General features: G+C 42.3%; 1 protein-coding gene across 1 annotated transcript in view; it reads right to left on the bottom strand.

Annotated features, from left to right (window-relative positions):
- RELL1 (RELT like 1) overlaps positions 1-12,445 on the bottom strand; it is a 62,823-nt gene that overhangs the window by 5,041 nt on the left and 45,337 nt on the right. Inside the window, exon 6 of the mRNA XM_072807740.1 lies at positions 11,707-11,845. Within this exon, the coding sequence (XP_072663841.1) occupies positions 11,710-11,845 (136 nt within the window). The 3' untranslated portion in view covers positions 11,707-11,709. The remainder of the gene's footprint in view (positions 1-11,706; positions 11,846-12,445) is intronic.

Raw genomic sequence — 12,445 nt, 5'->3', positions numbered from 1 at the left:
GCCATAATTCCATTATTATATTAGGGTTCCACAAATGCCACAATACAGTGTGTGCCTTTGATTAGGACATATATGTGCCTTGTTAAAAAGGATCCTCTAGAAAAAAAAAAAAAAACCTATCCGGTCCCTTTAAAAAGTAGAAACATGCTTTAAAAAACTAGAAACCTGAGCACCTTAATAGACATTGAACTCTAAGACCTCCAAGGACAGAGTGTCAAGGAAGGAAAACACTCTCTGATTAATAATAACAGTAGGTGACATTTACAAGGGCTTTCTATGTGCCAGGCACTGCCACGCTAACACTCTAGAATCATGAACTCAATCTTTCCAATGACTCCATGAGTCAAGGACAGGTCCCATTTTCCATAGGAAGAAACTGAGGCTTCCAGGGTCAATAACTTACTCAAGGCCTCACACTTAAAAATGGTGAAGCAGCAATTCTAGGGTAGGCAGGCAGACCTGGAAACTGACCCACTCATCCCCAAAAAGCCCTGACACACCAGTCCCCGCGGAGACATCCACAGTGTTGCTGAGATCTTCCATTCCTTCACTTTCCTGCTCCCCACCTGTGTGGGGGGCAACAGAAGAGAAATGCAGAAATAGAAACCCTGGCAGGGCCACTCCCTAGGAAATAGTCCCTGCGGCTAGACAGGAGCAGTGAAATGATGTTAAAAACCTATATCCTAAAAGGGGCTCAGGCCCTAAGAAGGTCAAAAGTGTACCTTGAATGAAATGGCATGACACGGAACAGACAGATACAAGGCTACAGAATCATATAGCTGGATTAAGAATTTTGTAGAACACACTTAAAGGAAAGAGATGGGGAAAGTTGCTCCTAGAAACAGAGCTAAGATTAGGACAGTAATATTCATACTCAAAGACCTAGAACAACACGTACTGATCTTTCACCAGTAATCTGTGATCCTTCAAGACTCAAACTCCTTAATTAGAGGATTATCAACTACCAGGCTCTCATGGAACAATCCGTGGTCATGTGTCCACAGGTTCTAGTTGCTGAACATGTGGGGACAGTAATGCCTGCAGAGGGTGGCATCTTGGCGGGTGTGGATTAATGGGAAGCTATCAGGAGGTACTTGGTGTTCGTAGTCCTTTAAACCTTGCTCTGGTCTAAATCATGTGTTAAGTTTTATAATGTTAATGCCTTTCTATTTTAATAAAGATTCCATGTTTACTAAAAAGCAAATCTAGGCTAACCGATAGACTCATGCTAATCTAGCTAATCAGTGAGTCTCTTTAAGTCAATGTTTCTCAGGATGATGGGTCACACCTTCTTTAGAAGCAACTCAACGCTGCCAATCTCCGGATCACCCCCTAACCTACTAAATCAGGACTGATGGGACTGGAGCCCAGGACTCTGGTTTCTCGCAAGGTGCCTTCATGCACATACAAGGTTTTAAGCCAGGAGATAAAACTCAGTACTGTTTGTCAACTGATAACAACCACAATAATTAAATTCATTTCTGAAAGGGCAAAGCCGGCAAACACAACACTACAAAGTTAGCTGAGGTCAAAAACTATACGAAAGAAGTGGAGGAAACAGACATGACAGAAACATTTAAGGATTCAAATATTAATAAAAAGCTCAGCAACTCAATCTGAACTGCAAAATTCTGTAGTATTAGACTGAAATAGTAATTTAAAAAATCTTAACATAACCTGACCTACATAATTGTTGAATGACTGAATCACTTCCTAATTTCCTTCATAATCGTTTGGAACTAGAGTTCACCTCATCTGCAGAGGCCTATTTTACTGACCAGGTGAGTGAGCTAGCATCCCTCCTGTTACAGAATCACTGAGAGCTCGTCACCTGGAGGCACGACAGTGTATGTACTATGTACTGTGTACAAATGGCCACCTGAAGGCATGACAAAAAGTGAGAAGACAGTCTAAAATCTCAAAGAGCTTGGAGCTTATACAGGAAAGCTTAAGTGATCTCCAATCCAAAACGAAATGAGATACGTCGCATGTCATTTCTTAAACAAAACTAGGATATTTTACAACTTGCCTTCTCATCTAATGATACAGAGTAGATGCTCAGCCTCTGTCCATGTAGTTCTACTATACCAATGTGGCGTCCCTACTCAGGTGTGTGGTAACACCCATCTCCTTCCACCCTCTTCAACACTGGGTGCTATCCAGGGAGACCGTGTAAACCAGCTGGCCTGGGAGGCCTCGGTTTACATATGTTTGTTCTATAAATAAGTAGGAATAATTATTTACAGTGTCCCTTCTACTCTCAGAAGAGTCTCATTTTAAATGAAAGTTACACCATCAGGCTAGTATTAGCATTCATATTTGCCAACTGAAAAGCAAAAAGTGATCTCATTATTTTAGTTTCTATTTATTTGATTGCTACTAAGTTTGGGCATTTTCCATGTTTCTTGACCACTGCGTCTTGTGAGGGTTCTGCACCCAATTCCAGGGTGTAGGTGTAGGTAGGGTTTCTCCCATGCCACCAATGCTTGGACAACTGATGGGTGTCCTACAATTCAACTCAACTCTAACTCTACCTAACTAATGATAGCATCAGATCCCACAAGTGGGCTGCCTTCCACTTCACATGCCGATCACAAGTCCAGATGGTTACCTGTATTTCTGACCAACTGGCTGTAAGTCAGAGGTTCCCATGACCCTCTCCGTGGATTCAAAACTGGCTCACAGGATTCAGAAAACCAGTTTATTCACTAAGTTACCAGTTTATTGTAAAGGATATTAAAGGATATAAATCAACAGCCAGATGAAGAGATACATAGAGCGAGGTTCTGAACAAAGGAGCTTCTGTAGAGTTTGGGTCCCGGACACAATGGCATGTGGAAGTGTTCTGGTTCACAAACCTGGAAGTTCTCTGAACCTTCTCCTTTCGAGTTTTTATGGAAATTTCATCATATAAGCATTAAATCACTGGCTACTGGTGATTAATACAAACTCCAATCCCTCTCCCTTCTCTGGAGGTGCGGGGTAGAGTTCCAACCCTCTATACACATGGTTGGCTCCCTGGCAAACCACCTCATCCTTTAGTTAACTAGGGGCTTTCCAAAAGTCACTTCATTAACATAAAACAAAAGACCTTTATGGTTCTTATCCCTTAAGAAATTACAAGAGTTTTATTAGCTCTCTACAAGAAATGGGGACAAACTATACATTTCTTATTATAAATCACAGTATCACACATTGCCACATTACAACTCCTAGTTTGGAAGGGGGTTTAATAATCACACTTTTAGCTTTTTATTATCAATAGTGAGCAACTCTAATGTATATCAATTCAGGAAAAATAAAAATGTTTCAGGTATTTTACATTCAAAATGGAAATAGCTTTTTTAAGTAGCATAGAGCTTTGAAATTTCTGACATTAGATTTGGATCTTACTGAAAAGTCTAAAGGTAGCTCTTTACTAAGTTATTATACTCAACAACAATTTAAATATGTTTAATATTTAGAAGTAATGAAAAAAATTAAAAATAAAAAAATATTTAGCAGTAATGGGTTTCTCAAGTGACAATAACTGGACACTTGTGATCTACCAGCCCTTGGGATGGTAGGATGCAGTGAAGTTTATTCCAAGTTAATGTACTTGACACCAAAAGTTATTCTGTATCTGGAAAAAACAAGAGTCCCCTTGGAATTATTTAAATGCAATTCAGCAGCTCCCCATTAGTCTCAATACATCTACAATTCAATGTCTACACTAAGCTATAGGTTGGAGATCTAGGACTTTGAATAGAACCACCTCTTTCTAATTGTCTCTACTGGCCTATGAGCTAGAAGTTCAGCTAACTGTCAGTAAGCCTCTACCTGAGGATCAAATGAATAATACTACAATACCTATGAATATAAAAAATAAATCACAAACCATTACCTTTTCATACTTTTATTTGTTCATTTTTTTTAAGATTTTATTTCTTTATTTGAGAGAGAGTGCAAGCGAGAGAGCATGAGTGGGGCGGAGGTGCATGTCTTATTTTGCAAATCCTAAAAATAATAATAATAATAATTCGAGACACCTGGGTGGCTCAGGATATGGGTATGTTGGGGGATGGGAGAGGGAGAGGGAGAAACAAACTCCCCCACTGAGCAGGGAGCCCAAACTGCGGCTCAATCCCAGGACCCCGGGATCATGACCTGAGCTGAAGGCAGACACTTAACCGACTGAGCCACCCAGGCGCCCCTATTTGCTAAGTGTTTAAATACGGCTTAACTGATATAGTAATATTATCTAGCATTTGCCTATTCAGCACTTACTAAGCACCAAGGAGCGATATCCCTATGAGGTAGGTGATATTATTACCATTATCCTCACTTCACAGATGGAGAAGCTGAGGCATCAGAGGCTACGATGTGAAGGGTGACACAGAGAACAAGTGTCAGACCAGGACTGGAGGGCAGGGAGTATGATTTAGAACCTACACAGTGGAGTTACTTCAGCATCCTATGTCCCGCTACTTATAGAAAACAGGCCCTATGATTCACTTAGCTGTTTAATGTCAGTAGATTCAAAGCCTCGGGTTACAACTTAAGAAAAGTAAAAATCGTGGTGATAACCATTGATTCCCTTTTCTTTCTAGTTCTGGGCAATAATGTCTCTAAAAGCCTTTCATCTTCTGCCTCTGCCAAGCCCCCACAGGCCTGTCGGGAGGCCCTCCAGGGTCTCGGGGAGCCGCCAATGCTGCAGTTGCTATGGTGTAAAGGACAGAGGTCACAGCCTCTCTTTCTTAAGTCCCATCCACGGGCTAACAGGATCCAGAAGAAGAAGAGCTCAGTTGACGCAGGAGTCAGTGGGTCAACTTCTGATCAAAAATAGCAGGGGCCCTGGACCAGGTGCTGCCTGGGGAGATGCATGCAGGGGAAAGACGGCTTGCCTCAGCGGCAACTGAAACCAAACCAAACCAAAACCCTCCAGGCCCCTACACTATCTGACTCCTGAGAAGACTGACAGATATGTTTGTCTCTTTTGTACCCACAGCAGGGCTGGGGAGCAAGAACTTGGAAAAAACATCATAGTTGATGACAGCAAAGTATGTTTTTAGGGCCACCAAAAACTCTCAGATAATTTGCATGTTTGTTTTGGAGGTATTCCCAATGACAAAGAGGGCACGCAACTTTTTAAAAATGTGTCCAGCGTTTTCACTCCTCATGGCTCAATCCGTGGGGAATAGTAAAAACTCAAGAGTCCATGGATACTATTACTCATCAACTTCAATAAAAAGCAAAGTGTAGATAAGCATCTACGCTCTCACTAGAGGAAGGGCAAAAAAGGAAGCTGTACATACATATGTGTGTTATGTAAGCATGTCTGTGCACAGAATAATCCTGAAAAGACACAGAGGACACCAGGACCCATGGCTCCCTCCTGGGAAGGAGATTTCGAGATGGTGGTGAGAGAGAAGGGCTGTAAATAGGGTGAAGATTTTGCTTTTTTTAAAGGCCTATTTTTCATTCTGTAGGCTTTATTGCTGCTTGCATATTTTATTGTGTGCATGTCTTATTTTGCAAATCCTAAAAAAATAATAATAATAATTCGAGACACCTGGGTGGCTCAGCAGTTGAACATCTATCTGCCTTCAAGCTCAGGGCGTGATCCCGGAGTCACAGGATCGAGTCCCACATCAGGCATCTTGTGTGGAGCCTGCTTCTCCCTCTGCCTGTGTCTCTGCCTCTCCCTCTCTCTCTCTGTCTGTCTCTCATGAACAAATAAATAAAAATTTAAAAAAATAATAATAATAATTCAAGTTCAAACACTTGTCATAACCAACTCACCAGAGAGAGTGAGGGGAATGAAGGGTCAGAGGGTACAGGCTCTGGAATCTACCATCCGCATAACCTTGAACAACACACATAGCCTTCTTACTCCAAAAGGAGGGGATGAGGAGGCATGGGGAGAAAAATCTACATAAAAAACTAGAATGAAGCTTCGAGAAAGTGTGGCCCTTATATGTCCATCTTCTACACTTCTATGTCCCTCAGGCCTGGCACAGCACCTCACACACAGTAGGGGATCAATAAATACTTTATAAAGACATAACTGTACCTGAATTGACCTGAATAGCAATCACAGCTCCTCTGAGATCTCAAAGTCTATGATCTTAGTCTACCTGTAAGAAACCAGAATTGCTCACAGAACAGAACCTGATGCATGGCAGCCCAAAGACATCAGGGGGTCCCTGTAGGAGACCAAAGGAGCCGTGCCTAGTGAAGGCTGATAACGCTGTCATGATAGCTACTTTGAACCACCGGGCTAAGAGATCGAAGGAGGACTTGCTTTACTTGGAGAAAGCAAAGCTCCCTCAAACTCCAAAAGCCCCTGATGAGCATGTTAATTCCAAATATAGACTGCTGCCCATCCAAGCCCTGTCACTGCCAGCCCTTGGAACTGGGAAAAAGTAATCCCTCTGAGCCTAGTTCTTCATTTGTCATGGGGAGAGTGGAGAGATTAGTACTCATAAGGCTGCACTGAAATTTCGGTCCCTCACTCAGCTTTTCTCCACATCCGGCCAGTGCCTGCGCAGGTGGTAGCTTCCCTCCATTTCCAAAATTAAGATGGGCTCAGCGGGAATGATCTTCCACATAAGAACACAGGCATCAACCCAAATACTCCTTCTCCTCTGCAGAAATGTACTCAGCAACTGCAAATCAAGGCAAGTGTCCCAATGTCTGCCTATTTGAGGTACAGTTTCTTCTTATGAATTTCTCTGCCACGGCTCTTTAAGACCAGTGAATCAAATGAAGGGGTTTCCATCAAGCCTGACATACCTTGCTTTCTCAAAAATGTATATTTTGCCCTGCAAAAAAACACAACCTAGGGAGAAAAATATTAGCTAACAAGCAGTTAAGTTTCTCACCATCCTCTCCCTCCCTGGAGAGTTACCAGAAGAACCACAATGCAAAGTAGTGCAAATAATACAGCCCAATCTTTGGGGAGCCCCCACAGGGACCCTCCAATACAACCCTGTCATGAAGGTGAAAAGGAAGGAGGAGGAGAGGATGGTGCCAACGGTCGGGGAGGCTGACCTTGTGACCTTGTGACTGGCCACAATGCTCAGGAGGCAGGGAGCATGATCCATGAAAGAGTCTTGGCAAAAAAGAAGGCTTTTATCCCAGAACTGAGCTCCAGCAAGGCAGTTTAGCACAGAAAACTCAGCCCACGCTACCTCTTAATTTAACCGGCCCTCTGATCTGTATAATACAAAGAACAGCGGCAAAACTATCCAACTGCCCTGTTACTAATTCTGATTCCACCTCCGGGAGGAGGGGGATAGTTATGTCTAAGGCCTCTTAGCACAGGCAAGAGAAGGGTCCAAATTCCTAAGGGACTTGCCAAATATTGATTGTTAAGATGTCATGAGAATCCAAAACTCTAATATTCTTAAGAAGTAAAAAGGGATTCACAGAATCTCAAACTGATATTTGAGGAACAGGCTAAAACATAACTAAGACCACCAAGAATGGGATTGATGAAAGTTACTGATAGTAGCACATACTTAGTAAATACTAACTCTGTGCCAAGGACAGATTTAAGAACAATATATCTATGTTATGTCACTCGGGACCAAAAACAACCCTGTTGTAAAGATAAAGACCCTCCGGGGGTGTGGAAGGGTGAAGCAATTTGCCCAAAACCACTGATCCTTAGTGGCACAGTTAAAATTAAGCCTTAACAGTTTAAAACCTCCTTTTCATCACCATAATAAATTACTAAAATAATTAACAGAATTGCTTCAGTAATACAATAGCATAAAATAAAAAGCCATGTCTAATATTATGAATTGTTTTGATGAAAAAATATTGTTGTGTACACTTCCCAAATTGATGTTTCGAGGAGAGCCTACCAGAAGATGCAAAAAGGAGCACATACTTGAGAAACGTATGACATCAAATGCTTACGACAGCTTCATTTTTAAAAAATGAAAGACCAGTGATCATGAAGACAAGGCAGTGGCATTTGGAGCCTGAAAGCGATTTGATTTATTTAACTTCAAAGAACAAAAGCTTATTCTTCTAAGAAGAAATCAAAACACATTTTCTGTGAAAAAAAAAGAGACCATTTTAACTGCATTTGCCAAAATAAATCAGGCAGAGAGCAAGTTAGATCTAACTACAAAAAAAGAGCACAGGCTAACGAAACGGGGGGGGGGGGGGGGGAATAAAGGGCAGAAGAAACGCCAAACAACAGACTTTGTTGTTTTTTAAAAAGAGGAGAGAGAGAGAGAGAGAGAGAGAAAGAGAGAGAAAGAGAGAGAGAGAGGCATCCTAAGGCTAGTTTCTAGTATCAATTTCTAATTGAAAAAAAAAAGAAACCAAGCCAATGATTAGATATGATTTTGCATGTGAATATTTAAATCAATTCTACACTAAAAATCCAAATTTAAACAAAATAATTTTCCAGAAAGAAATATAACTCTAAAAACTATCTTAGACTGTATGAAAGATGCATAACACTCCTGTCTTACTTTATTAGCTATATTCTAGGGCAAATCTTCCAATTTAGTCCAGAACCAGAGATTTAGGGCCCAGACAGAAAAATGTCAGGATTTCTCTAGTTGGAAAATCAAGGCATGTTAAATAGCCCAAACATACTCCTTTGAGGGGATGAGAAATGGTAAGACATGTAGAAAGAACTCCAGGAATAAGTTTTTTAAATGACAATGAATATTCCTTTCTCTTCTTTTTCAGAGTCCATTCTCTGTTGGGGTCATCAGACATGGCCCCTCAGCAGGTCTCAACCCCAGCAGGCTCTGACCATGGGATCTGCTTTCCCCAGACCCAGATCAGTGGTCGAGCCTGTGATTCCAGCAGTCAGGCTGCCTGGAGGAGGCTCTGAACTCCACCCTTCCTCTGGCAGGTCACCCTGAGCACCCATATCGCTCAAACTCTCTGTGTTTAACACCTCCATTTGCAAAATGGGGCACTTAACTAGCACCCACCTATTGCTGTTATGAGGATTAAATCAGTCGGTACACGGAATGTGTCTTTCAAAGCATGCTGGGTACACAGTAAACACAGCAGGTATTATAATTAAATTATCCTATGGCCCATGAGCATTCATGACATAATTCTCTCCACTTTTGAGTTTGTTTGAAAGTTTCCATAATAAAAATTTTTATTTTTACTTTCAAAATTCATTACAATTGAGGGCTCAGAAAACACATCCCCTTCCTAAGGTCATTCATGAACTCATTGTTGATTTTGGAGGGCACAGCACAATACGGTTACCCTCTACTGAGAGCCAACTACGTGCCACACACTGTGCTGGCACTTGCCTTAAATCAATGAATTTAATATCCTTATGTCATATTCAAGGAAACAGGTTTAAGACGGCTTAACTCGGTCAAGCACAATCTCCAAGTGGTGAAGCTAGGATGTGAGCCCACGTCTTCCGATCAAGTACAACGTTCTTTTACAAAATCTTGGTGGATGACTGTGCACTTTGCAAATAATATCAAATTGTAAATCAGATGTGGTCAGGACTTCAGATGGGTCAATCAAATTCTTAGAGCCAGATACAGAAGAATTTGGACCAAGGAAACCAGCAGAGCAATCCTACTTCTTTTAACCTTCTCAAATCTCAAGTCCTCTCACTCTGGGCAGTAGACGCCAGAACCTGTGAGGCGGGCTTGACAGATCACCCCGTGCTTCCTGCCTGAGGGAGAGCAGTATCTTCTTACACGTGGTCAGCTCCAACTCCCGACACGCAGCCAGGCAGATGACTCAGAGGCAGACTCTCTTCACAACCAATAGCTTTCTCTGCAGCTCAGTGGGCTAGACCTTCTTCACCTTCCACTTGGAGAGCCGGATGCTTCTCTTCTCAGGATTAGAGTCCTTATGACTTCAATCAGATTGCTTCTCTTTATTTACCAAAGTCATCAAGATTCGAACTAGAATACCTAACATTTACTCTGCTCAGTGAAAATTTTTCTGCCATGATGGAAATGTTCTGGATCTGCGCTGTCCGATATGGCAAGACCCTAGCCAACTCTGGCTACTGAGCACATGAAATGGTACTAGTGCAAATGCAGAACTAAATTTTTAATTTTAATTAATTTAGATTCAAGTAGCCACAGGTGACTGGTGGCTACCATATTAGACCCCAAGGTTCCAGATCACTGATGGAAATGCCCTCCATACGTGGGTCTTCATGAATGAACATCCTAGGATGGTAGAAGAGAACAGTTGGTCTTGTAGTCAGAGACCCAGGTTCAAATCAGCTCCTCTTTCCAGCTAAATGACCCTTAACATGTAACTTACCCTTTCCATTCATTTATTGTCTCTTCTGTAAAACTGGGATAATATCCATCCAATCAAGAGATGTTTACACAATGGTCACATGCAAGACTTATATCCCTACGATGCCCAGAAGACTTGAATACTGAATTGGCATCAGTGGCTTTTATTATTCCCTTCATCATCCTCTTTCTAAGTCTCTCTTGGCTCTCTTCCCAAGGCACCAGTAACTGGCTGAAAAGGTGAAGACAGACTTTTCTACTGGTTCTCTTCTTTAAAGAAAGCTCCTAAACTCAGGGGAAGGGGCCAGATCTTCCCAAATGTGAGATCCAAGAACTAACACTGGAAGTTATCAGGATCCAGAATTCAGGAGCACAACTCTTCCAGATTATTTCCAGATCACCTTCAACCACCCCACCCCCCCGGCCCGAGCCTGGGCAGATTATCAGAGAAGCTTCCTTGAAAGCCACTTCTCTACTCAACTGTGCCATACCAGCCATACTCCCCTTGACCCCAGGGCTCAGCTTCAATCTTGCCTCTTTCCTGTACCTTCTTGAACCCAGCAGTCCACCTCCTCACATCCTACCCTTCCTTCCTTCTGCAAGGGTGACCTCTTCTGCCTTCACATTCAGGTTCTGACGGGGCCACTGGAGCTTTCATAGCATAATCACTCCCAAGTCCTCACACTCACCCTCTTATCCGTAATAAGAAACATGAAAGGGGTGAATGCTACTCAAGCCAGAACAGAAAGAAGAGAGTAAGATGAAAGCTAAGCCAGTATCAAATTATCATGAGCCTTTTTCCTTTGGCAAGCACTATCTCCCAAAATGAAAACTGCCCAGCCAAAAGAGCATTCGTTTTGGGTTTTTAAATCACTTAAAAATATTTGGTTGGAAGAGTAACATTCCTACTGGGATGATTTTAGAACGGTGGCACATCAAAGAAAACTGGTTTCCAACTCAATTAAAGGAAAACGCATTGGTTTGCTTGCTCCAGCCTTTTGCAAATCACAGTTTACCTAGAAATGACTACAAGATTATATTTCCCTTGGCCTGCATGGTTTTTTGAAGGACATTTAATAAGCTGCCAACATTTATGAACCTGTGGTGATTTCACATTTCCAGAGTCTAGATTTCCACTGTTTTTTGCATAAGATCTAGCAACACTTAAGAGCCTTTTGCCTTGTGGTAACGCAAGTCCTATGGGTAGGTTTGCCACGATCCCTACCATTCCGCATGGTGTCTTAAATAACCCTCTCCCTCATTATCATGCAGGCCAGGCACCTGGAGGCACACAAGTTTGTGGCCTCTTGGACAGAAGAATAAACACATGCAGTCCCCTACAGCTCCAGCAGCTCTCACTCCCCTGGCCAGTCATTCCTACATCCCCCACACCCTGGGAGGCTCTCAGCACCTTCTCCCCACCATACTCCCCCACCCCCCACGTCACCAAACTACAACTCACCTGCTACTCTGTGTCACTTTGTTCTCTCTTCACAGGTGTCGCAGGCACATCACCGTTGACACTGTCAGTCCCGCTAACTGACATCAAACTTCTCCGTTCCTTCTGATTTGATTTGTGTTCCACTTTTGTCACTCTAAACCTGAGGGGTTAAAGAGCAGATCTGATGAGTTTGGCATTTCCAGGAAATACGAATCAACAGTGAATCAAAAGTCTAAAGGATCCCATACGAACTCAGCCAAAAAAGTTGGGGAATCAAAGAAGAATGCCCTAATCAATAAGGAGAGGCATTCCTACCCAGCAAACACTCCTGTCCCCTGACCAACTTTGCAGTGGATTTTAGCACATCACACACTCTGCCAGGTACTTTAGAGAGCACAACAATGCATTAAAAAGCATGGTTACCCACATTCTAAACAGTCTCAGGGATGTGGTTTCTAAGAGGGACATGGGTTGACCACCAGCTGTTTTAACCACAGAAAGCAGGCTAAAAGCACTAGCTTGCCAGTTAGGCTGATGTAACCAAATGTTCACTCAAGAACTGCCTTCAGTGCACCCCTCAGAGAGTCTTATCTCTGCACACACATGGCCAGAGGAGCCCCAACTATGCATTTTCTCAGAATCCGTTGGCGGGAGGGTTTCTGTGTGTGTTCAGTTTTCAACTTTTTTTTTTTAAAGCAAATTTGGGTTAATTTTCCTTAAGGGCTAAGGGAATTAAGGAAGAAATTTTCATTAAGAATGA

Source organism: Canis lupus, chromosome 2, assembly GCF_048164855.1.
Source record: "Canis lupus baileyi chromosome 2, mCanLup2.hap1, whole genome shotgun sequence".
NCBI lineage: Eukaryota > Metazoa > Chordata > Mammalia > Carnivora > Canidae > Canis > Canis lupus.
The sequence above is the reverse complement of the archived record's forward strand: the minus strand, read 5'-3'. Positions and strand labels throughout refer to the sequence as shown.